This window comes from Epinephelus fuscoguttatus, linkage group LG6 (genome assembly GCF_011397635.1).
Source record: "Epinephelus fuscoguttatus linkage group LG6, E.fuscoguttatus.final_Chr_v1".
Lineage (NCBI taxonomy): Eukaryota > Metazoa > Chordata > Actinopteri > Perciformes > Serranidae > Epinephelus > Epinephelus fuscoguttatus.
Genome location: NC_064757.1, coordinates 20,707,353 through 20,735,267, shown reverse-complemented (window position 1 = coordinate 20,735,267; position 27,915 = coordinate 20,707,353). Strand labels below are relative to the sequence as shown.

Sequence of the window (27,915 nt, the reverse complement as noted above, 5' to 3'; positions counted from 1 at the left end):
CGGTCTCTAGTGTCTACTCCACACTCAACAAATTGCTGTCATTCAAGATCAATGAGCTAGAATTACAGGGAAAAATAGACAATTTCTCGCACCATTTGAGCCCGTAATTCATAAGAACAGTGGTGTGTTTTAAATTAGTGCTCCAATTATATCGCTATACCTTCTGGAGAGTTTTATCCAAATGACCTGAGATAGTCTGACAGCAGCTCTCTGATTTAAATGACTGATGTACTGCATGTGTGAGGCTCAGAGAGAGGGCGACAGAGAAAGTGAAAGCAGGGGAGAGGCAGAGGCGGTACAGGAAATGAGAGCTGTCACTGGGTGGCAACAGGTCAATGCTAGCGAAAATCCCCAACTTCCATGAGGTCAAGGATCAAGGCATGTGACAACCTCGGACACACTGACAGGTCCTACTGTGCAGGTAACTAACCCAGTCTGCTCATATGGTTACAATCTCCACCCCAGAATTTACACTACTTATCTACACTTAATCATGCACATTCTTGCTTTCTACATGCCTAATTTTGACTGACAACTACACCCTAAAAAGAAAAATACCAAAAAAAAAAAAAAAAAAAAAAGCTGAGATCACAGAAAATCCAAGTCCGGACTCATTGTTCAATGTAATAAATTTGAAAAGAAGTTTGGAAGTCGGGGTCATTCGGAGCTCGGCCAAATGGAGGACAGCCGTGGTTTGCTGTCAGGAATGATAGAACGCTGTGTGGCCTATTTGGTGGCTGTTCATCCCCAAATAGTATAAAAATTCAATCTAGAAGTCATAAAAGTGGAGGGGGGTAAGGGGCAGCAAGATGGGCCCGGTGTGTGCGAGCTAATTAAAAAGCCATCTCATCACGTCCTCCACCCTGCCCTTGACTGAGTGCACAGTCTCTTGTCACTGTGTGCGCATGTGTGCGAGTGCGGGCATGTGTGCATCTTTGTCTGTGTATTACAGTGTGAGAGACTAAAGGGAAAAAGTGGAGAGATGACAACGGGTGTGTATGTGTTTGTGTGCCCACATGTGTGTACTCACCATATCATCATCTCTGCCCTTGACTTTGTATGTTCTCCAGGTCTTCCCGTCATCACTGTAGGCTACTTTGTAAGACTTGACGTACTCTGGGCTGCCGATACGCTTTGCACCCTGGGTAATTAGGCCCGTGACCCTCATCCTCCTCTGCAGGTTTATCTGTGGATTTACCAAAAAAAGGCAAAATCAAGAAATTATTGCTTCATTTTTAGACAGTTTCAATGTGTGCATCTGTGTTTGTGGGCGTGCACGAGCAGTGTGTGCACGCAAGTCATGGGAATCAAGTCCCCGTCTTGTATCTTTTCTGTCAGGGCCATCCATCTTATTCAGAAAGTCTGTGATCAAATGGAACATTTAATCAATCCTCACACTCCAGATCCAGTCTGTCAACCCTGTGCAGACTGTCAATATGGTGCCAATGTAAAGTGGCTTGGAGAGCCGAGAGGAAAAGAGGGAGCTAAGGAAGAGGAAAGTGATGAATGTTTCCATAGATCCTGCTTAGCGCACACAAAGCAGGATCATTGTTATCTACACACCAGTTTAACGTTTGCCTTGCCACTGACAGGACACTAGAAGAGTCCATTCCAGCAGAGGAGCACCTATCTCCACATAGTTTCCTCTCACAAATTAGGTTGGTGTGTGCACTGCATGGTCACAACTAAAGTCAGTACTAAAGTGCCACATCACTGATGGCAGCAACATGATGGTTTCTAAAGGATCCCTCCATACAAGGCCAGCATCTCTCCTACAAGTCATTCCACCAGCCATCTAATGCACACCATTCTGCCAAAACATTAAAAGCACTTACAAGTAAAGTGAATAACACTGATCATTTTCTTGACACACTCCACCACCTAAACACTATTGCAGACACTCTCCAAATGCAGTGGCACCCTGAACAGGACCATGCCATGACACACTGCAAAAACTGCTCAGGAATGGCCAGAGGAACATGACAAAGAGCTCTAAGCGCCCACCTGGCCTTGAAATTCCCCAGATTCCAATTTGATCTCGCATACATCGGACACACCAGCATCCCACCTGATTACCAACAGGACTCTAAGGATCTGGTGCCAACGTCACAGTCACTGACACCACAGTACTCCCCTCCCCAGGGGTGTCCATGCCTCGGGAGGTCAGAGACAGGTCCAATCCAAGGAGGCCCCACCGTTAATCGAGGGTACCTCCAAAGCCCATGAATGTTTGATGGGATTGGGATCTGGGGACCAGGTTGATGCCTGCAACTCTTTGTCATGTTCTTTGGTCTATTCCTGAATGGTTTTTGTGGTGTAGCATGGGACATTGTCCTGTTGGAGGGACCACTATTATCAGGGATTGCTGCTGCCATGAGGGGGGGTACTCGGTCTGCAGCAGTGGCATCCAGGTGAATGCCAGGACCAGTCAACAAGGAAGTGCCAAAAACTGCAGTTCTATGAATGGCCACATGAGGCTGGCTTCAAAAGCGAGTCAATTTCCATGGACCACAATGTTAAAATGCCCAAGTTAAGAGTAGTAATAAAGATGAGGGGGTTAACTTTTATACAAATCATCCATTTACATACCACTTAGGGCTCTAGTTTCGCAGACTGGGCGTGGCAGAGGCGCAGCGCACCTGCACTTCGCCAACTGGGTGTGGCCAGGCGGATTTTGTAAGTTTGGCACACTGTGCGCCCTGGCGCAGCTACTCCTCTACCCCACCTCCGTCCCTCCTACCGGTGCAAGTCGGAAAGAGGGAGGAGAGAAGGCGTGGAGTGGGTTTTACACACATCACACCAATCAAATGAGACCCTCTCCTCGCCCTTAAATGTGCCGCGTGAAAGCGTAATGAGAGTTTACTCAATTCGCCATGGCAGAAGAGAGCAGCAGTGTCAGACGGCCAAACTTCTCCCAGGAGGAAACTGATGTTTTGGTCCGGGAGGTCCAAGCTCACAGTGTCCGAATATACGGAACTGCGAGCAGACCTTCACGGGCTGATGATGCAAAGGTAGCCTGGGAGGAGGTCACCACAATTGTAAATCAATGTCGCGTTTCTCTCGTGCGCGCGTGTGCTCTCTCTTTCTCTCTCGCAGTCTCACTCTGTTTCTTTTCTTTTGACTTTTCTAAGATGACAGATGCTGAATATATACTCCCTATCTGATGCTGTGGCTGTTTGTGGTTGGCTGAGAGGGATGTGAACTCATTAGTTTTGTTAATCAAATCAGGTTGGGTTTCCATTACGCATGCCAAACGTGCCAAACAGTGCCAATCCCCTTTGATCTGACATCAGATGTGACGGGACAGTCGATATAGAGATACATTTATGTGCTGATTGCAGATAGTTGCATTGAATAGTGGTTTTTGTGGGTATTTATTGCATTGTTAATGTGCCTGATATTCTGGAAACCTGCCTGTGAGGTTTTGGTGACGTGTGCGCACTGTCTGCTGGTCAGCCAAACTTCGGCTTACACCGTCTGCGCTCCGCCTGCGCTGACAGTAGACCTGATTTCAGCTGGCGAGCTTTTAGCGCACCTTCAACAGAGCCTTTTGGCACTAAACTGTCACTGCGCCAAGCTGGATCTGTGGACACCTCCCCCTGCTGCGCCGCCACACCAATCTTGGCGCACCTCGGTCTGCCAAACTACCAAACTGAGCGCGCCTCGGGTTGCGCTGCTCAAAACTAGCTCTGCACGGGGTTCGCCACCCTGTGCCACCCTGTGCTGCACCGGGAAACTAGAGCCCTTTGTCTTAAAGTTACACATTATTAAAGGCAGGGCAGCTTTAAGTGACAGGCTGTCTGCGAGGCATAGCTACAGTCTTTAAGTCAGATTCACCCCTCTCTCCTTTACAGCTCCTCCCTTTTGTCCAAATATGGTCACTTCTGGCTCCAAAAATCCTCAATGGTGACAGCCAAAATGTCAAACTAAAGGCTTCAAAATCCATCCATTGTTTTTATGCAGTGTATGATTTTGAAACATTCTTGTTTGATTGACATGAGTCTCAGCTTATTACGCTCACGTAGTGATGGTTGTTGCTTCCTCCCACTCTCCATCCATGCACACATGTCTTTGGCCAGTTTGAATAATCCACCTCCGATTAAAGTATGGCAGCAAGCCTCAGAGACTGACAGTATGAGCGATGTTACACATGCCACATGCCTTTTTCCACAGCCTATGTCTTAAACCCCTCGTTGCTGGTCTACTACAACACTGCCTCACTCTCACTGTAATTCTGGTGAACTAAAAAATGAGAGAAGTCTCTGGAGTTATTTTCTTATTTCTCTTAAGGGCCAATGACAGCTGACGACAGCTCACTTCACTGTGACAACATGAAGAAGCCTGTGGTTACTCATTCACACTGCACACACACTGCCTACTTTATTTACTTATTTATTTATTTATTTATTTTACAGTGGATATTAATATTGACACAAAAAGTAGGACAGGATAACACAAGGCAATTTCAGTTTCATAATACTGTAACACACTTGTGATAGTCTGTGACAAATGAGATAAAGTAAATAAACGGTGATGACTATTATTCATTAATCATTTTGGCACTACACTCACAACAAGCTGCTTCATTTTCAGGGAAAAAACACTCTTTGGCTCATCTATCTCACCCTCTGACAAAATATAAAAACACAGCTGTCTAGTCTTCCATAGCTGCAGAACAGAAGGGCAGCAATAATACAGTACTGAGTGAGTGTTAAGCAAAGGACCATTAACCTGAAATGGCCAAACCTAAGGAAAGAAATGCAGACTAAAACAGAATTTAAATTACTCCTATGAATTGGAGGAGTATGGCTCAAGGTCGCATATATTCTTCCCGTTCTGTTTTTTTGAGATACTGCATTCTAGACAACAAAAAAACTTAATGTGATGTTGCAAACAAACAAGACTATATTTCAGTTTAATGCTTGTGAAATTGAAGTCAGTTTCTCTGGAAGAACATGAACCATTTTAAAGCCGATCCACGAGAAATGGAAGTCTAACTTCACTGACAATGACTCCACATTCAGGATAGTATTCCGGGGGCTTGAGCTCATTTTCCGGTGCAGGGATGTTGGCATTACTATGAAATAAGGCAATTTACAAGTAAAATATTTGAGAGTGTAAACTCAAACATAGCTCACTAAGTCATAAACTCCTTTTCTGTTAATGAAAAAAAAACTGTAAGCTGTGTCTCCTGAGGACATTAGGTATTAGAGCACCAGCTCGCACAGATCCAGCACAAGAAAAGAACTGTTTATGTTCACCGACCTTGTCTGAACTGTCAAAAACTAATGGAGTAATGAATAATAATTCTATTGCAGCGTTGATTTCCTTTCTAATTTACATTTGTAGTGACATGAGTCAATAACACACACTTTTCCACATACTTAAACCAGCATATCAACTTAATTATACATAAAGACCCCTCTTAGAGGCTCAGAGCCGCTATGACCCACTCTTTCTCATTCACTGCAGTTCTTCGCTCTTCTCAGTTTTCTCCATAGAGATAGATACTTCTCGCACTAATTAGAAGCCCTGTCACTAAAAGGTCACCGAGGGGGTAATTGGGGTGATCCTTCACATTTTTAATGACCACTCAGAAACATACGTCTGTCACGCCAGCGCTAATAGTGATGCATTTATTTGTTTGAGTAAGGCTTCGTTGGCAACATCTTCCAAGGGCAGACCTTCGCCCGCAGACTTATATGTGTCAGGTGGAAGTAAAACACCTCAGTGTGAGAGACAGTACACCTAACATGCTTAAATTACAAACAAATATTACACTGAGAATTACACATTACACCACAATAAATTTAGCACCTAACTATGTATGACCCCGAAAAAGTTTGTTTTTTGATATACTGTCTTCCTGTGACTATAGCTGTTTCACAAAATTGCCATTATTCTTTAATACATTGTGCAGTTGAACTCAAATTTTGATGACAGGGGCATAGATGAACTCATTTCACTTACACGCCCACTAAACCACTTCAAACACAGTCCATCTTCATGCCAAAATTGTGATAAATACGTTTATTCCCCCAAAATTAGCATGATTGTCTACTACTTTGTGTTTTGCAACCTATTGTTGGTCGGCACAGTGGTGCAGTAGTTGGTACTGTCACCTCACAGCAAGAGGGTTCCTGGTTCGAACCCAGGGTTGAGAGTTCGAATTCCGAGGCGGGGGAGTCCTTCTGTGCAGAGTTTGCACAGAAGGGGCACTGGGTTTTCTCCAGGTACTCCAGCTTCCTCCCACAGTCCAAAGACATGCAGGTTAATTGGTGACTCTAAATTGGCCGTAGGTGTGAATGTGAGTGTGAATGGTTGTCTGTCTTGTGATACTCTGGTGACCTGTCCAGGGTGTACCCTGCCTCTCACCCAGTGTCAGCTGGGATAGGCTCTAGCCCCCCGCAACCCCTAACAGGATCAGTGGTTATGGGAAATAAATGAATATTTAAGTTAATGAAACACTATATTTAGGTTTCCACTCTGGTTTTGCAGGGAGGGGGTGGGGATGAATGGTGGACACACAAAGTGCAGGACTGTAAAACCAGAATTCCAGATATTTATCAAGACTCTTGTATTAGGTTAAGGCAGGGGTCAGTAAACATTACCATCTATGAACCATTTTTGGCTAAAAAAATCTTTCTGGAGCTGCAACACATATTTGTGCCTTTTAGTGATGGAAATACAGCCTATTTAATCTAAATGAGCCTAAAAACATTCCTAATAGGTCTAAGTTTTCATTAATATGTCTTACAACAAAGTAGCTACTCTGTGGTGGGCTATTCATGATTATTAGGTACTTAAACTTTGCAGCAAACTAATCTGTCCACTCACTATGAAATTCTTTGTTTTCCTCTGAGACATTTTTTTTAATTTGGAATCAATAGCTAGCCTCACTCAGGAGACCCAAGACTAGCCATCACTATTAAGATTCGGCAGATTTTAGGAAAAGGCGCCAGCCTGTAGATGTATGACACACATAGATGACAAGATTTTAATCTTTTTTTTTTCATTCAGTGTATGGGCCACACATTTAGGGCTACAACAGTGATAAATAAAATCTGTGTTTAAAAGTAACTGTTATTCATTTCTATATATTTTTTGTCAAAGCCACAGGGAGCTGCTGGAGAAGGGCTGCAGGTTGCCTACCTCTGGGTTAAGACAACAAAAGCACTTTGGTTATGGTAAGGGAAAGAATGTGCTTTGGGTTAAATGTTCATAACAAAGGTAACAAGAAAAAAATACAATGCTGTCGTCACCATATAAGTTGATAGTGTATTGCTAGATTGCATTCTTAGGAAAACAAATAAAAATGTTGTCACTGAATATTCTGCTGACACATTAAGTGCCAACATTTTAGCAACTTGCCAGGTATGTTAATCCACAACATTTTCTCATTATGTTATTAGAAACTGTGATTTGCTCGGCATTATGTTTCCCTTAAAAACATATTTTCTGTTTCAAATCTGTTGTATATAAACGTAATTTCTACAAGACAGGGCTGATATTTTGATGCAAATCTTCATTCAGGTGCTGAATAACAATGTCTTAGTGAAAAAAAAAAAAAAAAAAATTACAGAATTACGTGTCCTTAGCCGACAAGTTTGTGAGAGCTACAAGGAACATTGTCGAAGACAGACTTTAAAATGAACTCTTACCCTCTCACCATTTCACCCTTCCTCGCTTCTCCTAAAACAAACAGTGTCTTGTGCTCTGGGTGAAATGTATGAGTCTCCAAAGAAAAGAACCTCTACATCAAATAATCTCTGTTCTCTCACTTTATTTTGGAACACAAATAAAGCACCACTTGTTTGCATGGTGTGATTTAACCTGTTTTCCCTCAGAAAAACACTCGCATGCTGTGAGAAAATATTCAGCGTGTAACCATCGGCAACATCCTGGAACTGATTATGTCCTGTAGCAGTCATTCACACACCACCTTCAGGGACAAAACATCTTTGAAGCACGTGTTTGGAAATGTTTTTCCACATTAATTTTTAAGAAATGATCAATAAGGTCATGGGACTATTGATTTCCCATTGGGCCTTTGAGATCAAAGGTACAGTATAGTAATGACTATTTATCGTGCTTATAACAAGGCAGATCTGACGTTACAGTGAATAAAGACACAGGTTGTGTTAATGTGCAGAGAATCTCGGTATTAACATTGTTTTTGTTCTTTGGATTTATGCTTTCATCCAGACTTAGAGCACAGAAATGTCATAAGCAAATCTGAGTCATGCATTCTAACTAGGGCTGACATGTCAATGTATGGACAAAAAATTCATTAACTATTGAAATAATCAACCAATAATTTCAGTAATTTTTCAAGCAAAACTGACATAAACAGATGTGAGGATTTGCAGTCTCTTTTCATTGTGTCTAACAGGATTTATTGTTGGTCTGACAAAACAAGCACTTTGAGTATGATCAACTGTATAATCAATGTTAAAAAAAATCTTGGTTGTGGCCCTAATCGTGACTGAAAATTTACTTAATTCATTCATAATTCTTCCTCTCAAATACTTACAGTGCGGCTGTCAGGGACCCCTTATCTTATATTATATCAGAACCTTAAGGGCCTCTGCTAAACAATAAGGAAGAACATCAAATAACCTATTTTATATTTTCCATTAAATTCTCTCCAGAGCTCATTAAGCCTCATTTAAACAGGCAAAAACACATTTAGTTGCAGCTACAGTGGTGAAAATGTAACTGACTACTCCAACGTCTGTATATTACCAAGATCACTGGTACAATTACCAAATATAATCATAGCAATGAGCAAGACCTCACAAGCACATGCATACAAAAGGTCAGGAGCATATAGTGAGAAAATAACCTCTGATGATTACACACTGAGATCAAAACTGTTCAGGGAATTGCGGCAGCATTGTAACAATTACACTGTCCTGTGTCCTTGAAGCTACCAAAGAGCCCTGTGGCACTGTTGTATAAAAAAAGGCATGTGAACACACACACACACACACACACACACACACACACACACACACACCAACACACATATTCAAAGAGCCTCATCCTTTTTATCCTTCTAATTTTTTGCTCTTTTACCATACATTTTACTACACACGTGCATACTCAAACTACATATTTTGGCTGATCTACCGGTATATGATGTTTGGTAATTCAACCGTATGGTCTTTATATTGCATCTAACCACAGTCACACACCAGAGAAAGTTTGTACTACCGGTGACTCATTGTAAGAGTGGCCACTCAACCAATATCCTTCAAAGAGCACGGTGTAAAAATACTCCAGACCATGTCACAACCTCACAGTAATAGGCAGTGATATGCAATCATTGTGTTTGGTCAAAGGGGCATTGCGAACGTTGAAAGGATTTGAAATGGTCTGCACAAAAAGCCCAGGTCTGAAACGGCACTAAGACATTGTGGCAGCACCAGGAATAGGCAGCCCCACCAACCACCTGTCAGAGAGTTTTACCTGAGAAGAGGTGGTCACAACTGTTAGACAGCTGTTAGAGAGTGATGAATTACTCAGAGCAGACATCTGTTCCTAGCTCAGAGTGCTGCAATAAGTTTTGGTGGGAAATTTGATAGCGTTCAGTCAAAACTAGAATTACCGCCTTATGCCTTATACCACCGTATGCCTCCGCGCACCACTCAAGTTGCACTTAAAGTTTACGGCTATGTCTGTGAAAACATGGATGCTTCATCCACATCTTCACCCCCAGGCAGCATATAAGATCTTCACAGTCAGCACTCAAGATAAGTGTCACCAATTGAGTATCTGACCAAATGTCTCCCCTTCAGTTCTTGAGTTATAACATTGAATAATGGCCAGAAGGTGCTTTTGTGTAACATTATGATGTCACAGTGAAGTTGACCTTTGACCTTTTGGATATAAAACGTCATCACTTTATCATTTTAGACATTTGTGTGAAATGATGTCACAATTAACACATGAATTCTTGAATTATGGCCAAAAACATGTTTTGTGAGGTCACAGTGACCTTGACCTTTGACCTATGACCACCAAACTCTCCTTTGTCCAAGTGGACGTTTGTGCCAAAGTTGAGGAAACTTCCTCGAGGCATTCTTGAGATATTGTGTTCACAAGGATGGGATGGACAATGGGATGGGGGGACGGACAGATTTACCAACAACTCAAAAGCATAATACCTCCAGCCACGGCATAAAAATGTTTTTCAAGAAAGCAGAATAACACTTTCTGCTCCATGGTGTCTGTATCCAAAAGTTGTATTCAAGTGCTAACAATAACAGTCATGCTGAGATTATAAAACACATTGTGAGAAGGCATTTGTCAGGGTCAGGTGTCAAACTCATAACAGACTGTAGAGCTGAATTTTTTATGTTTACACTGGAATGAAAATAAAAAAGCTTCCCAGACAGACACAGGATTGGAGTTTAAGCAAAGTGTGTATGTGTATGTGTATATATATATATATATATATATATATATATATGTATATGTATATATAAGTCAGAACACACAACCTGACTGATGGAGATCTGCATCAAAACATTTGGTCATTAACTGTTTAGCTCCCATTAAATTATGTTTAGACCCTCTTATCCTTCACAAGTGATTTGGATTGTTTCATTCTTCCAGCGCAGCCGGCTGGGGCTATATTTTGCTGATATTGGTCAGACCGGCAGCATATTTCCCTTGAGTGTTCAAATGCAATTTTATGTGTGAGCTAGTCGTGGTGAGGCTGTGGAGAACTGATATTCTCACAGTATAGTAGATGTGTGAACAGTTGCGAGCTCAACACACCAACCGACATTAACACAAACAAAAACATATACAGTGAATTCAGGCTTCGTCTGCACTTCTATCATGTATTATTCAAAGTACTTTGGCCCTGTATTTGATCTGAAAGAGCTGACACTGGCTGACATCCAAAGACACGCACTGCACCAGAGAAACCCCCGCAAATAGCCAGACAAATCTGATCCCGACTCTGATAGGGTTGTCATACAGTATGTCACTATAACCTATTTCACATGACAGACATGCACACGCAGTCACGCCACATCACTCCGCACTACAAAAGCACACCGCCAACTCCTTAGCATAATCCCAAAACACTGACACGACTGTACACCTCTGTACTCACGTCCCAATTATCCAGGCCCTCTGTAGAAACACACAATGCCTACAGCATCCCGCGCAACATCCCACGTGGCATCATTAAAGTCAAACAAACCGCCTGAATGTTTTATGTCCCGCTCTCCTCAGCCTCTCCATGTGCCAGGCTCCTTTTCTCTCACTCATGTCGGCTGTTTCTTTGACTCGCTCTCTCTCTCGCTTTCCTTTTTTTTTTTACAATTTATTTTTGCCCTGTTACTATTCTCTTATTGTTAGGTACAGCTTCACTTTCTCCATTACGCTGTAGTATGTGATTCTATTATATTTGTTCACGGTTCACTGTCCGTGTATCATGTATCTGATAACAGCACATGTCAAAGGTTGCTGTCAGCATTTCTGTCATAACAGAAGTGACTCAGGAGAAATAGAAATGTAACAAAGCTGAAAAAACATCACTTATATAGTAGTTCAATAACCAACTAGCTATGGGATTAATTACGTTTTCTATCTACCTATATTGTCAATACAATGCAGTCTGTGGGGTGCGGGTGTCATTGGTAACAACCCTTTGGTCTGGACTGGACTTATAAGGGGACATTAATATATCATAGCAACACAATTGTTCTATATGCCACAACAGTTTCAGCTCAGGGTCACGGTGTATGACTATTACTTCTTTACACAGCAGATCAGATCACTTCAGGATGACTTTGTGTGATATTTTCCGAAACTGTCACTACAGTATATCCACATCATGGCATGAAACTGATCATGTCCTTCCTCTTCAGCAGCTCTGAATCATGTCAATCAAATATGAATCTAGGCTTTGTCACTGCTTTACCCATTTCTCACCACAAATGTTTTCAGAAACATATTTTAGTGTACTGTTTAGCTATAAAATGAGAACCCAGATGCCATGTTGGAAGTAGTTGACCAAAAAACTGAGCACTGACCACTGGCTTGGCCAGCCTTCTCATTATACAGCTAAACAGTACACTAAAATATGAAAACATCTGAATCTTGATTTATATTTGATCAGCACTGCCTAGTTGACAGTTTGACTGCAGTTCATGAGCAGTGATTGACATGATTGACAGCTGCATTAGAGACTCCTCAGCTGTGACTGGTTGCTTTCTTTCACATGCAGTAAGGTCATTAGAAATGCACAAGTCAATGGAGTAGGTGGAGGAGTATGATTTTTTTCACAGATTCTCTGTCTCATTTAGTGCTGTGTGAAAATACTGACAGTTCCACATACATAAAAGTTACCATCTACAGCTTTAAATCATGCCTCATCTAATCAGACCTGCAACATGCAAGTTCCTAGGCTTAAAGATCTCTAACAGTGCACTGTGGGACTGATTTTCCTGCATTAAAACAGGCCCAATCCCACAATCCACTGAATTGATCTGCCGACTGTACATGGCTCTTTCACAATAAGTGCCGACTTATGACACAGCATGAAGGTTAGCTTTATAAAAGCCTAAGTAAGACTTGCATCAATGCTTTTCTGCTTTTCATTTCACAACACATAGGGCTATTTTGGATGAAGGCCCCTCGGTGGTCATGAAACCACTCTGAAGTTTTTACAAAAGGAGAAAAAGAGGGACTGAATTGTTGATATTTTTCACGGATAACAGGAAAATTACTGTTGAGTGTTGTGTAAAATTATACACCAAATCTCTCTCTCTTGACAGCGCAGCGATTTGCAGATCAGAATTTACATGAGACACAACAAAAAGAAAGAATCAATGAATGCATCCAGTAATTATAATATTGTGCAGCACCATACTTTTGTTCTATTACCAACTCAGTTTATGACAAAGAATACAGTGAGGGCCAGTGCGGCTACGACTGTTAGCATGTCGCAAGTAATTGTCAAAACAAGAGCTGGCACAGAGCATCACCACAGATGCAACAGCCACTAGCTGAAAGCAGTTATGCCCTTTCACATTGTTCCTCACACTTGACTACACCTGCATCTGTTCTACCCTCAGCTCACATTTTGTATTGTGCTTTATTACCAGTAAGTGAGACATCACCTTTACAGTATCGGTAATTACCTCTAAAGTTAGCATTTTATTTTGACATTTTATTCTCCATAAACCACAACCAAGTAACGTTACATGGTAGGGAACAACAAACAACAGAATAAATTGTATTTATACTTTAGACTGTCTCTTCATTTGCTCGTGTTTGGCCCTGGCCCAGCTTTGCGTGTGTCCTGCCCTGTGACCGTGCTTTACCTGGATCCACGGCCATCTGTCATTTTCGGCAGCAGTCCAGGCATTGACCAGGCCCTTCTTGTTGAGGCGTGCAAAGTACGGGTACCATTTCTGCAAGCCGAAAAGAGCGCGGTGGGTGGAGGAGGCTGTTATCTGTTGGTTGGAGATTATACCACCCTCCATGCCCAGTGGTCCAGAGCATCCTGAGTGAAGAGAGGAAGAGAGGGAGACAGACGAACCTTTCATGTAATTTCAGCTCTCAAAAAACACGTGCAACTCAGCCTGTGCAGTGCATATAGATTTCTAAAAATACCACAAAGACAGGATTCTGTAATGTCAGTGATTTTGTCCTCCATATTTTGTTTTATTTTTTTCCTCAGCGTCTTCACATCAGAGTCGATATTGTTGTTTATCTCAGAGATGAAAACCTCAGCCTCCTCTGCTTCTGCAGTTTCAGGCGCAGTCATTAAAACTGCAACTTTCCCTTCGCTCTCTGTTGTTGTATCTTTGTGATAACCTCTTATTTAGACCTTGTCTTTGAGGTGGTCATAAATTTGTCCACCCTAACTTCTCTTACAATAAATTCTGCTTTGATTCATCAAAAGAAAATTCCTAATGTTTCCATGATGGCAAATTCCTTTTGAGTCACTCCAGTCAACATGAGGACTCATCTCCTCCTTCATGCTGTCCACATCCTCATGACTAACGGCTTTCTCCTTCATCTCTCCCATCTGTAACAGAGCCCTAAGACTCCCTCCCAAGAAGCTGTGGCCACTTCTGGACAGCATCATCCCAAATGTCAACAAGCTTTGTAACAGCTTTAAACATCCTACATGCTGCAGTATGAAAGTGGGGAGGCATGACAGCAGCATCGTCAGACAAAAACACCCGTCCTTTCTTCTTTAGGCAACACATTTTCCCTTTAATCCTAACTGGTATGTCCAGGCACACCAAGAGCATTTAATAGATATACCTATGGTGAAAGGGGTTCGGGCAATGTTTATTCAGCAGAGAATTTATGGTGCTGCAAAACAACTACTTCTTTGTGTTTCCATAAAAAAGCCTGTTGGGAAATCAAATAATAATAGAAAACACATGAGAAATGAAACACAGTGAAGAAACAGATGGAAAAGGGGTATGTATCCATACGGTATGCTAGATGAAGACAAGACATACCACAATATACAGTTTTATTGCATACAATTGAAAGTCTAAAAAAAAGTTGACACTGCTCTCCAGATTTTCATAATTGTTCATGTACGCACAAAACATCTGCTTTTCCATCAACACTCGGTGCGGGATGGATTGAATTGGGATGGGATATGCATGCAAATTGTATAGATTTCCTTTAATCATAAGACAATTCATCAGAAGGAGCCTGTGGAAAGGCATCATAATTGAGGACTCAGGTGTGCCAAGAAAACAACCTCAACAGTTCAGCTGGGATGGGGGTTGTTGTTCCAAACAGCTGTGGTGTATCGCCATCAAAACTGAATTAGATGTGAGCGCAGGTCTCCAGGATCCTTCACTTTGAATACATTGTGTTACACTTGATATAAGCAGGGATGAAATGATTTTGAAATTTTGGGCCATGGATCGTGATGTTTAAAATAACAATTTGGCTAATAGCTGATACTGATATTTTTATGTTGTTTATATTGTTTTTGTTGTTATTTATTCCCCTTTTTGTGCCAGAGATTCTACACTAATAACATAACTGTCATTACACAACCTTCAAATAAGCACAAATTTAATTACATAAATACATTTTTAAGTGCTTGAAAAGTCTTTTTACTTTATATAATACATCATAACCCCCTCTCTAATATCTATTTGATATTGTTGTTAAAATATTAACAAATATCTCCTTCAAACAGCTGCATTTGTTTTGTTTTCTAACCAAAAACTACTTTTCAATAATGAACAATAATACATTTTATTTATAGAGCGCTTTTCATGGTACTCAAGGACACTTTGAGTTTGATATTAGTTAAAAACAATTATAAAATCGAATACAGTAAAAAACACACAACATCATTCACACATTAAAAGCTGTTTTGAAAAGATGACTTGGGATGAGTGATTTGAACCGGGAGAGGTCGGTGCAGTCTCGAATGTGTGTGGGGAGAGTGATCCAGAGGGAGGGGCCGGATATAGAGAAGGTCCTGAGTGGTGAGTCAGAAGGCTGGCATCAGAGGAGGTGGCGGTGGAGCAAGTACTACATTACACTGAACACACCATAATCTACCTTCACCAAATATGCATTTTTATAATCCCCTCTCTTTTATCTATTTTATATTTTTGTTAAGACACTGACAGATATCTCCTTCGAACAACTATATTTATTTGGACTTCCAAAAAAACTACATTTAACTAGATTACATTTAACACATCACAAGAACTTTATAATTAACTTCACCAAATGTGAATTTTTACTGAGCTTGAACGCATCATAATGTAACTCAGTGCAACCTCTGTGAGCTGTTTATTTGTGGGCACTGGCTGCTTAGAGCTAATGCTAACTAGCTTTCCTCCTGCTGACTTTAACTCGCATTTGTTGTTCACAATGTAGCATGATCAGGGTTTGCTGTGTCCTTTCGTCTGGAAGGCATCCTGGAGAAGATCTCTGTCCCCAGTGAGAGCAGGCGCCGGCTGCTACTAGCCATCTCATCACACAACAGTGCGATCACGGAGCCCGTTTGCCAAACAATTCATTGTATCCTTCTTGTACCTGCTCATTTATTTAACTCTATGGCTGTTATGGCTGTGTTTCGACCTTTTGCTGATACCCCAGTGACTGTCAACAAGGTAAATATCGTCTGAAACCGATGTTCAGCCGATAAATTGGTGCACATGGAACCCTTAAGTTGCAATATGCAACTTATTAACCGGTTCTTTATGCTGTGCTGTGTTGTCTGAAGGAAAGCCGAATAGCTGAGAGTTGACACAAAGTCAGTTTGAATTCTGCTGAACATCATTACATTCCCTCTAGCCCACGATGCCTCCTAAACATAAATAGCTGTATTTAGGATGCGCTGTTCTAGTTGTGACAGCTGCAAGTTTTAATTAGTCTCTAAGTCATGCATATAGGATTCATTGCTGAGCATTTTTTGTTTAAAATATCTTTCCTAATGAACCTGATATGCAATTATACGAATGCTGTATATGCAAGAAACATCCCAGGGAAGAACAGCTAACATTGTCAGAGGAGTCTAACAACTCTAAAGAACATTACCAGGAGTTTACCGGATGTTTTGTCACCCTGTGTGATAGCGAGGCAGTGTGTCCTACGCTCAGAGACTACCTGAAATAGCAGTTTGGGGCATTTAATTCTCTATCAGCGTTGGGAGTCATGAGCTTGAAGCTAAACCTCAAGTGTGTGCAAAATTAAATTGATTTCCCACCGCCTTTATTATTGTGTGACAGCAGTAAACAAATAGAAGTGACAGTTGGAGGTAGTAGTCAGCGCATTTCTCACTTTTATTTTGCTCTTCAAATTTATTTTCTAATTGGAATGATGGTTTAGTATTACAGAGAAGAAAAGATAATTGCTGATGCTGTATTTAATTTCATTGATACACAATCGCATGCGGTTTATGATGGAAATGATGTGGGAGGTATTCCTCCTACTCTGTTCCTGGTGTTTATTTCTAATGACAACAGGGATAAAAGTGATGAGAGTAATAAAATAGGACATGCAGAATGTATTCTTCTCCTGCTTGTGAACAGTGCTGGATGTGATTAATATTTAATCCACTCATCTGATTCCTACTGTTAGCAAGACTGTGGTCGCAGATGATTAAATAGCTGTGTTTTAAGAGCCTAAAAACCCCCCACAAGTGTTGGGGAGGCTGAGGGATCTTGGAAGTGTCCCAAAAGAATGAGGACATATCAAGCGCAGAGTTCAGCCAGAGGCACTGCTGGCTCATGCTGGCTATACTGTAAGTGTCCGTGTAAACCAGCCTTCAGGGGAAGCCTGGAGCAGCGGTCACCCGAAGGCTGTGATGCCTCCACCATTTAAGCAAAACACCTCAGCATTTTCAAACCCAACGCTGACACACAGACAGATGAGGCATGCACACACACCAGCAGACAATGAAACTGGCAGTGTTTAGAGCTATGAGAAGACCCTGACCACAGAAGGAAGCCAAGGGAAGAATGGAACAATGAAAACAACCTTAGCTGGACTTATCCAGCCGCTTAAACAGTGGGGCTCTAGGCAACAGGGAGGCAGGGAGACATTGAGTAATGTCTGAGGACAGTCCAGGGGGATCGACTGGAGGCTGGGAGAGAGCAAAGAGTATATCTGTGTGCGTGTGTGTTTGCCCTGACAGAGATGTGTTTATATATTCCACTATGGTAAATCATTCGTGCTTCACTAGTTCTTCCTTGTGTGTGACTCATTGCTTCCAGACTGATGGGTGGATGGTGTAGGTGGTTGCGGTAGCCTACTGCTGCTAAGCTAAAACAACCTTTGGATTGTTCCGATATCTGACGGATAAACTTAATTCAGTCATTTTAGCAAGCCTTAGTAAGAACAAACAGCTTCCTTTTTGAAACATGGTGAACCAGTTTAAACTCATGGCTCGGAAAGATGGGGACCTTTCTCATCAGAGTGAAGGCTGGGACTTTCCAAAATGACAACAGTGTTGCAGTAGAGCTGGGAGATATGGAGAAAATCCAACATATTCTCACTCCAGCCTCTTCACATATTGATGTTTGGTTAGTGACCCTCCACATGACGCGCAGGTACCCTGGGTGCGTTCGTTGTTGACGTTCTGGGATGTTGTGTGTTGTGTCACATTCATTGTCTGTTTTAAATACACTTCAGTTTTCACAGATTGCATATAGTATCTTTCAAAATAAAAGCACGACATTGGTACAACCCCACAAATTGATGTTTTGGGGTTTTTTTTAACAACAAATGCAGATGGTCACATTTTGCCTACAGACGCACATGGTTGGATTATGAAAAAAAAGAACAGGGTTTGGATTTACAATCACACGGAGAAGCAAACACTGCCCCCCTAGTGACAGTCAGTGGTTGTCACTATCATATTAATATATTGTCCAGCCCTTGTATATAGAGTAATTACAGTTATATTTAAGCATTATGTGCCTAATCCTTGTAATTCAGGGACAATAAATATAAATTTATATTAGTGGCTTTTAAAAAAGTGCCTTTAGACATTAGCCAAGGAGGTTCATCTGTCAGCAAGATATTTCAAAATTCAAACTGTATGAATAGTTTTTCGCAAAATTGGACATACACCCTTTACACTGGGGAGCACTTGTTAAGAACTGATTTCTCTTATTACATAATTTGTAATTATGAAAATAAACGAGTGACATATATTTTAAATTCAAACGGAATGTTTTCAGGCTCAGTTTTTAAATTTGAAGTGACCGGAAACTGGCTTTAAATGTTGTGGTTAACCTGAACAAGAGCCCAGGGTTTTCTAACCCTATAAGAAAAGCAAGACTGAGGGTCTACAACCATGCCAACAACTTTGCAAGGCTGCACATATTGTGGGCACAGCTGTGCTTCAAGCTAAAAGCTAGTGCCAGCATGCTAACATGCTTACAGGTGTATTGTTTACTATGTTCACCATCTCGGTTTTGAGTATCAGCACGCTAACATTTGCTACTTTAAACTAAATACGGACACACAAAAGCTTTCATCAATCCACCTTGAAGATGTTGGGATATTTCACAGCATATGTGAATACTTAAACCTGCTGGTGGTGCTGGAGCAAAAGTCTGAGAATCATCAAAGTCATTGATTCTTAAAGATGCATCCTCTGGGGACCATGAATGTCTGTACAGAACTGTCTGATCCAGAAGTCTGGACCAAAGTATACCAACCAACAGACCAACATTGCCATCTCTAGAGCCTTGCTGTTAACATTGCTAAAAACATTTGTCAAGACATAAATTGCTTAGAGCACTAAAGCATGTCTATAAATGGCATAAAAAGCCTGTACACACTGGGGCATCATGAATAAACAATCAGACTTTTCCAAATATTTTGCTTCAAACTTCTATATTCATACCATTTAGGATGAATATAATAATTTGGAATTTGAAATAGTTTTATGTTGATTTATCATGTAACACAGGGTGCTGAGAAACACAAACAATCAACAGGTCTGCTATTGCCATGACATTGTGACCTAACATCTGTTTATCACACTGAGATCGGCTTATGCTTTTATTCGCAGTGTGAAAGCTCCAAAAAATTGACCTTGCTCCTAAGAAATATCATGTCGCTTTTTATTCATGTAATCTTTGCGGTCTGTGTGAATGTACTTAATATGACAAAAACAACAGTTCAAAAAAATATATTGATTTGAAAATTACTTGCATGACAACCAAACAAAACAAAAAAATGCCCCTGCTTTGTAAAGACATTAAGGGGTGTTAACTGAGTTGAGGATGATATCTGCATCGAGGGTGCCAATCAGTACTTGGAGCAATAAAACATTCTTTATGATTCCCGATTTTCAATTTGTTAGGTACCTTGTGGATTTCGCATGCTACTTTGGCACACACACCACATGGTATATCACCCTGATTTAACTCCTGAAAGTGAAATGGAATCTATTTTTCCTCATTACGACCTGACATTAGGGCTGAGGTGCAATGTCGCATCACCAAAGCATCATATTTGTCTAGATGTTGTACCTCTTGGGCAGCTCTCTTGTAAGGTATTCTATGTGGATGTTGTGGCAAGACACTGTTGCAAAGTCGCAGTCCTTCTCACCTTGCGGCAATGAAGGGCCACTCTTAACGAGCTGCCTGCCAGTCGTCCGTCAGAGCAGCAGAGGCAGCCAGCCCCCGGGCCTTGGCCTGCTGGCCCCTGAGCATACATCAGCCCTGCGACAGCACACATCACTAACACCACCACTACCGCGATGTGACAGCTGAATCCATCTCCCACAAGCCCTACCTACAGCCTAAACAAATTAGAGCCCCACTGAAATTAATGCCAGCACACCAATACTAATGAGCATGCGGCGGAAAGGGGGGATGAGGAAAAGAATAATAAACACACAGTCATACGACAGGGGTCCTACAAGTGAGAAATGAGACTAAATGAAAAGCACCTGTATGTTTTATATGTGGGTGTATGGGTGTGTGCAGTTACACATTTAAAGTGTGCAAGACATGCCTGTTTTCATACAAATTATAGCCCGGCTGATACAGGATGTTGAGGCTGATAGGGATATTTGAGACTTTGTAAATTGGGAATGACAGATATCATTTTCATAGTTGAAAAATAGTAGTCTCTGGTAGACAAACTGTAAAATGGTGACACTGTTTCCAAAGATATCTTTCAGCATTCCTGTATTTCTGATATATTGACCTCTACACACTAAAGGTGCTTTCAGACCTAGGGACCTATTTAGATGGTCTAAAGCGGACGGCGGACGGCGCATAATCCATGGCACAAGTGTCATTGCTATTTAGATGCAGGCGCAGTTGTCATTTTCGTCTAACTAGCAAACTGAACTTGCGCTTCTCTGGGCGTGTTTGTCTAAAAATGAAGAGTGGTCAGGCGCAGTTATGGCGCGTTGCTAGTTAGATGACGGGAAAAGCAAATGCGCCAGTGACCAACAAAAACCTGGTCTAAAGTCAACGGCGCAATATTTCGCTGTTAAACAAGTTAGTAATATGCGTCTCTAGGCGGGTGCACAATGCACGTGCACTCTGCTCAGACACACAAGGAGCAGCCACACATATGCAAAAGATAACAAATAAAAATATGTTTACAATGTGAAAGGTTATTATTGTGCACATTAAAATATTTATCAGAAACACGTCTTAATGGTCAGTCATTAATCAGAATGATCTAATCGCAGTAATAATGATAATCATAATCCGGGAGGTCTGCTCGCAGTGTCCAAATATACCGAACTGCGAGCAGACCTCCACTGGCTGATGATGCATAGCCTGTAAAATGAACTTGTCTTTCCCAAATGAATTGTGATCATTTTGGCATGTAAATCACAAAATCAAAGATGTGAAAATGTTTCATAAACTTTAATTTGACATAAACACAACAATAACCAGCTTCTGTGAACTAAAAACGTAAACTTAGAGCCATGTACAAATGTATATTTAAAAAAAAGCTTTTAGAACGTAAAACTGAAGATCATCTTGTGAGGAGGAGGCGGATGCATAGTGGCCGCACAGCCCGCCGCACAGCCGGGGGCACCCGGGGGACGCTCCGCAGCCCGCGCGCAGCCAGACCAGACGGCCCGGGTGCAGCCATGTGACCTGCCCTTCCTGCACCTTCAGGCGGGGGGGGTTCAGGATGCTGGAGAGGGAGCTGGGCTCTCTAACCTCCGGGTTAAAATAAAATTGAATAACTTACAATTTGTTGACAGCGTTTCTCTCGTGTGCGCGCGCGCGCTCTCTTTCTCTCTCGCAGTCTCACTCTGTTTCTTTTCTTTTGGCTTTTCTAAGATGACAGATGCTGAATATATACTCCCTATCTGATGCTGTGGCTCTTTGTGGTTGGCTGAGAGGGATGTGAACTTATTAGATTGCAGCTGTGTTAATCAAATCAGGTTGGGTTTCCATTATGCGTGCCAAACATGCCAAACGGTGCCAATCCCCTTTGATATGACATCAGATGTGACGGGACAGTCGATATAGAGATACATTTATCGTCTCCTCAGCTGTAAAACGCTCACTCTTTCCAGTTGGTAGGTCCGCCATCTAACTAGCTCTCTGCCGTGCGCTCCAATTGCGCCTCTCTTAAAGGGAATGAGAGGTGACACTGATTGGCTTATGGAATGATACGCCCAAAACACACCCATGACTAATCCACAGAGTAAGTCCAACCCTTTCAGACTCTCCGCCATGGCACATAGTCTGAAAACGCGCTGTCTAACTAGCAAGTGACTGGGACATGCCCATGTGCCGCACGCCATCCGCCGTCTGCTTTAGACCATCTAAATAGGGCCCCTAGAGTTCGCTTGCTTTGGTCTGAATCAGGGACACATTGTGTTACAAAGTTGCATAATTGCCTAGAGTTGGTTCGTGTTCTCACGGCAGCATTTACAAGCGGACCAGATCAAATGTCTTGTGCAAGAAAGCTGCTCTTGACCGGTCAGAATTTCCATGTCCAGGAAGTAAACAAAATGTTGAAGAGTATGGGATGAAGAGTACACTTGCAAGTATTTTTGATGCATTGGATGTGCCAAATGGGCATATTAAGGCAGTACAGGAGGAGGCACACATTAATAATCCTCCAGGACTGTAACATGCTCATGTTTAACCTAAACAATGTGTCATGTGACTGCAGTTGATTTGGATCGAGGTCAGAACAGGTTGTCACCACAACCGAACCGCACCAGAGTTTGTTTGTAACCGGACTGAGACCACCTCTTCAAGAAGGCCTCTGTCAGGTTATTTTGGTGCACACCTGAGTGTGATTGCTGTGTTCACACCTGCCCAAATGAACCGCACTTGGGGGGCAAATGAACTTGAGTTTGATTGAACTGAACCAAACAGGGCAGGTGTGAAAGCACCCTTACACAAAGTATAGTTTTGTAGTTTTATACAATGGAGTCAGTATGAAGTTTTAGAAATTTGGTTGGTCTAGAGCATATTGAATAAATAGTGCAACAATGTGCAAGTTTGTTTGCAATGTGTCTTTCATCACTCATGATCCTTCCTGTTGGACTATTCAGGTAATATGACAGCATTCTTAATTCTCAGTGAAATAGTTGCGGAGTCAATGATGTCATAAACAATAGCATTAACTGCCAAACTACAAAAAAATAAATTATTTGTTTCTGTTTTTGCTTCTTTTTTTTACTGTATGTTTACAGCATTTAAGAACTCTGGGTATATGGTAGTCAGACATTGTGACTGTCTGGACAAGTGATATGAGGATTTGTCACTTTATATAAAGCGTAAAGAAACACTGATAGTACATTTCAGCCCTCGACATGTCCTTAGACGACCTCACGTCACAAGGTCATGAAAATGTAGGCTATTTGCAGTAAATAGCCAGAGCCTTCAGCTTACTGCGGGCGTATTAGATACAGGGCTGTTGGGTTTTATTAGATGCTACAGGATGGAAGTAAGTTAAAGCAAACCTTGGTGTTCTTAAATTGATTTAGCTTCTGCTCAAGGCAGATGGTTCTACAATCATTTCAGCCGATGCTTTTGGAAAACGGGACCCTGAACAGTCCTCATCTTGCCTCAATAGTGGATCTTTAGCCAACCATTTAACCCATATTAGTGTCTGAAAGCATGACTGTCTCTGGACGAATACAGCAGTAACAATCCCAAATTTTATTCAGCACAAAGACTGCGGCAGCATGTGCCAAGTGTTATCTCACTGTGTTTTATGCCTTCTTGTATATTTTTTCTGGGATTCATGTTGGCAAGTGACAGATATGATTCTTCTTCTCACTTCTCGCTTTCCATTGGATCATGGGAATCAATATTGAAGGCACTGTAATTATTTCAGTAAAATCGGATAATCACTGAACAGACAGGCAATGGCCAAGAGCTTGCTGCTGCCTTCACATTATATTCTCACGCTCCTTTCTGGTATGACCAGAAAATGTACAGCAGCTTAATCTGCACCAGCCAATGTGTGTGCAGGACGAGCCCACACACACAATGTGGGTTGAGGGAACAACTCAGAGGAGATGACGAGTCCTTGCATTAAAGTAGAATCACGACACATTTTTCTATGCATGCTATATTCTTAGGTGACCCCACCAACTGTACTTCTTGTTCTGTACTTCAGGCTGTGTCAAAATCGACTAATTGAATTAAAAAAGGCAAATTTTTGATTTTGATGTTAAAGCAGCATTTCACCTTGGGCTGTCACAGTGAATGAATTTCCCCTGCAGTGATTAAAGGTGGCTCAGCAGCATGATATGAGGTATTACTGCAAATTCTGTTGTTTTTGCAAATGATTTAATTTATTTTGATTTCAGTGCTTTGTAAATAAGCTTCATTGTTTGGCTAATATTGGGTATAATGCTGCTTTTAAATGACAATTAAATACTTGTTCACTATCAAAGGTGATCACCCCCTAAACTAAGAATTCTAATGTTATTTTTGTGGCCTTCAATCATTATTTGTGAACATGAGGTACTCACTCTCAAAGCCAGAAACCAGAGAAGTAAGTTGCAATCCTGTCATATATCTGTCCTAAGTCTGGAGCTGCTCCATAGATAATGAATGGTAGCCTGATTTTGTGACCCCACATAATGTTTGTTTTCTTTTTAATACCCAAATGAGCTTTCTTCCATTGTAGTGTCCTCAGTTCTGAAACAAAAAAATGTACCGATATACTCAGATCATCACTCTGAGTAATCTCAGTCTTTCCCATCCACTGCCTCTGGGGCAGCTCCAGACTTTATACCCTATGACATCACACATTTGAATTTTAGCCCCCCTGACATGTATGCATTTTGAAAATGAGCATAGTTCCTCTTACACTGAAGAGCATTAAGACACAATAAGGTGCTCAGTGTTTTTTCAGATGAGACACGTTGGTTGTGTCTGGTTGCTATGATACAGAATATCAGAAAAAATTTGGCACAAGGCAGACAACTTGTTTTGGATGAAGGGAAGGCTGAGGCATGTTGGAAGAGAGGACGCACCCTCTGGTCTATGCAAGCTCACTATTCATTTCTCCTCCATTGTTATTGTCTTTGAAGCATGCTATCAGTCCCGCCCTTACTTCACTGTGATTGGACGGCTGCCTTATAAATAACAATTTGCTGCAGGGTTATGCCCAAAGTTGAATTTGTTTCAACTCTCGGAGATGACAAAAAAAGGGCAAACATGCAGCACTCAGTGCAGAATAGATGCTTGGTACAGTAGCTTGCCATGTTGCTGGCAATTGTAGCATAGTGTGTATATGTGGTGCTCCCATTAAAAAAAGTGGTTGTGGCAGTATTACAATATTGTAGTTGTCTGTCCTAATCCAATGATCCTTACACGTGAGAATCTACATATTCATATCAAAATACTCAGCTTAAAGAAGAAGCTTCGTCAAATCTGAGAAAATAACTCAAGTAACGTCCGTGATGTCATCAGGGTTATCTCAGTTTAGGCTTGACATGATGTTTCACATATTTTAGTATAAAGTCTTCATTATAATGTAAGTAGGTTAAGTCTGCAAGATGTGGGTATTTACCAGGCAGGGAGGGCGTAATGAAAGACCAGTGGTGTCAGGTAGTTACCAGTCACAGTACATGCTATCGTGATGGGTCCTAGTGCACGCTAGTTAGGAGTTATATGGCGCACACACACCACTGTCTTTTATGTTTAAAAAGCATGACAGCTGGCTGGACTTAAAGATGTGCTCCGCTTGACAGTCTTGACAAATTTTCCACCTAAACTAGTTTTTTCTAGTTCATGTAGAATAAGCATATAATTTTGTTATAGATTGCTACTGACTATTTTACCAAGAAAAGAAAAGAAAATCATATCAGAGATGGGTTTGCATTTTTGAGGGCCTATAGAGACAGAGCGCAACGCGTCATAATCTGAAAGCCACGCCGCCAAAGGGGAAATGAGGCTTGCTCGTTCGCTGTCATTGTGCCTCCGCAGCCGCGCCTTCAAGTCTCCAAGTCTAATTGCTAGCAGCTAGCTAAAATTATTAACTATAGCTAGCTAATAATTAGCTAATAATAAGATGGCAAAGGATTATTTTAGTACAATACCTACCAGAGAGGCAACGGTATATTGATAAGCTTAATATTGCCGGTCTACCTCAGTATCCCTTCTCCTTACCTTGCTCGTCTTGGAAAAAACATGAGCAGAAATCAGTCAGTTAACTAAATCGACCGCTACTCCCCCATCTCCACACTCTCCCCTTGCTGCAGTCCGAGCATGATGTGGAGATTTTTTGTTAAGAAGATGAGCATTTCAGCATGCTCAGTCATCAGCATGCTCCTACTACCGGCACACGTTGTTGTTTTGAGACATGCCTCTACACGCTGGTAGATTGATAGAGGTGCTAGAGTGGACCGCTGGAATGGACTGCTTGAATCGCGGCGCGCTGGGCACAATTATAACAGAAGTTGCATTCATACTGTCAATGCTTTAGCTTAGCATACATAAATACAGTTAACTGTTACTCTAAAAAATACATTTGGAGGGTTTGACAAAGTGTTTGCTGCACACATAGGCATACCGAATGTCAGTATCCCACAATTTCTTCCCTGTTGAAGCCTCTATTGTGTGTCCACTTTTGTCTTCTACAAGGTTCCGTTTTTCTGCTCGGCAGCTGATAAAAACTAAGCACTGGGTTTTTATTGGCCGTGCAGCCCACCACACAGCAACTTTTTGGCATTTGGGAAAAGGGAAAACTCAACAGGCTGGAAACTGAGGAGGAAAGTGTGAGGGGAAAGCGGGCCTTGTTTCCCCCTTGGGGGCGTGGCTTTCAGATTATGATGCGTTTCACTCTGTCTCTATAGCCTATAGTAAATGACACCATTTTTAATTTCATATGAATTCTCCTTTGAACACAGATGTAGTTCCGAGGTGGCAAAATAATTTGCAAGGTGATATCAAGGGGAGGAGCAACTCCAATGTCATCGCTTGATATATTCGTTTTTGTAATGTTTTCTTTTTGAAATGCCCTGACAGGTTACAAACCTTTTCCTGTTGCTGGTAACCCAACCTCTTGTTCCAGGCTGATTTTTTGACATAAAGCAGACTTGTCAGGAAACATATTGTTCAGTTGTAAAGTATTAGGGCTGCAGTGCATTATATGTGACTGTACTCCTGTGCACTGAATTTCAAATGGAAAACAAAAACAAAAACATAACCAAAAAACAAGGTTATAGTGTTTTAGCTTGAGGGGGGTTTGTGGTTGTTTACATCTAAATTAGATGAGCGGTGTAAGACTTATTGCCCTTTTCACCCTCGAGGGATTTGTATAAAAAGAGCTGTAATTTCTACACTGTTCATCTGTTGTGGATGTAATCACCACCAGAGTCAGCACTATCAGCTCATGGACACTGTTTTATTTCATATCTAATGTGTTAGTACAGACAGACCCAAAACAAACCATTCTAATACTTACAGAATGCGCTGCATCTTTGGCTGGGTGGATTAATGGTTGTGTAATATACTGCGCAAATATTGAATTTATATGTGAAAATGAAAATAAGCATCATTACATAAATAATGGAGCTTCGCATATGTTCAGTCAGCAGGAGTAAATCTTTCTCCTCAAGTTCTTCACTCACCACACCGACCTTATCAGTCAGGCTGCGCCTCTTTACTCCTCTCCAATCACAAATCCCCCTCTGCTTTTTGTCATTGCCTTTATAAAAACACAGCACACTACACAAAACACTACAGCAACATTCAAAATGTCTGCAGTCTTTCCGATGCAGACTTGCTCCTGAAAATTCCTGAGTCTACTGCCGAACAACTGTGCTGCACCTAAGATAGAAAATCTGATGAATTAATTTGTGAGTAGCGGTGCAGGGGTGGCTCAGGGCTCCGAGTCCACTGATACATTAATCCTAATATGTTCCTAGACTGAGCAGACAAAATCCCCACAATAGCATAATAAACACATGAGGCCACTTTA

At 41.5% G+C, this 27,915-nt stretch overlaps 1 protein-coding gene across 2 annotated transcripts in view; it reads right to left on the bottom strand.

Moving 5' to 3' along the window:
• LOC125890468 (EGF-like repeat and discoidin I-like domain-containing protein 3) overlaps positions 1–27,915 on the bottom strand; it is a 149,661-nt gene that overhangs the window by 41,014 nt on the left and 80,732 nt on the right. For both annotated transcript variants that reach the window (XM_049579133.1, XM_049579134.1), the window contains exons 5-6: positions 13,347–13,528; positions 1,031–1,186 (exon numbers count right to left, since the gene is read on the bottom strand). In XM_049579133.1, coding sequence (XP_049435090.1) covers positions 1,031–1,186; positions 13,347–13,528 — 338 coding nt within the window. The remainder of the gene's footprint in view (positions 1–1,030; positions 1,187–13,346; positions 13,529–27,915) is intronic.